Raw genomic sequence first — 885 nt, 5'->3', positions numbered from 1 at the left:
TTTTTTTTTTTTATTTAGGGATTAGATATCTTCACATTTCTTATTTTATTTTATTCAGGAATTAGATATGTTATGATTTTTAGTAGTGTTTTTTAAATTGTATTTATTTCAGGATAAGACATTTTTTATTATTTTATTTTATTCAGGAATCAAATTTTTTGCGTTATTTTTCTTTTTAAATTTAGGGATAAGACTTCTTTTTTAAGACTTGAAGTTAGGTGATGGTGGTGGGAGCGTCAGGACAACAATTCCCACCATCCACTGCGTCTGAAGCTCGAAGTCGTCATTTCCGCAGCTGCGCAGTCCGGAGCTGGCGGCACGTTGGGGAGGCAGACATGGCGGACGGCGCAGAGGAAAACGTGAAGCCAAACTCAGAAGAAAGTCTCGAAGCTTCGAGCGGAGAAGAAGAAACCAGTCCGGGAGACGGCGGAGAAACCAGCGCGGCGGCGAAGACCTTCAGAGACCTGGTGAGTCCACGAAGAAGAAGAGACGCCATGTTGGCGACGTAAACAAGAAGCTGAAACAGTTTATAATGTGTCTCCGGTGTCCCCCGGGTGTCTCCGGTGTCCACAGGGCGTCACTGAGGTCCTCTGTGAGGCCTGCGATCAGCTGGGATGGAAAAGTCCGACAAAGATCCAGATCGAAGCGGTTCCTGTGGCGCTGCAAGGTGAGCGGACAGGTACACAGGTGAGACCTGTGAGCCCGCCACACGTGACAACAACACACGTGACAGCGAGACAACGTTAACGTGAAGACACATAACAACGAAGTAACAATACTACAGTGTTTATATACTACTACAATCCAAGTAATATTCAAGTAAATGTTTGTATAAAATCATTCTGCAGCAGAGCCGCGTTCACTGCTGTGAAATACACTTTTATT

At 44.4% G+C, this 885-nt stretch overlaps 1 protein-coding gene across 1 annotated transcript; it reads left to right on the top strand.

The window, feature by feature from the left end:
• Positions 1 to 166: 166 nt before the first annotated feature.
• LOC121939630 (ATP-dependent rRNA helicase RRP3-like) lies at positions 167 to 687 on the top strand (the record flags this gene model as incomplete). The annotated part of the gene is made up of 2 exons (XM_042482628.1): positions 167 to 467; positions 574 to 687. Coding segments are annotated over exons 1-2 (360 nt in total), but the record flags the coding sequence as incomplete, so codon positions are not given.
• Between the last annotated feature and the right edge of the window lie 198 nt (positions 688 to 885).

This window comes from Plectropomus leopardus, unplaced genomic scaffold (assembly GCF_008729295.1).
Source record: "Plectropomus leopardus isolate mb unplaced genomic scaffold, YSFRI_Pleo_2.0 unplaced_scaffold53465, whole genome shotgun sequence".
Classification (NCBI taxonomy): domain Eukaryota; kingdom Metazoa; phylum Chordata; class Actinopteri; order Perciformes; family Serranidae; genus Plectropomus; species Plectropomus leopardus.
This window is presented reverse-complemented; position numbering and strand designations above follow the sequence as displayed.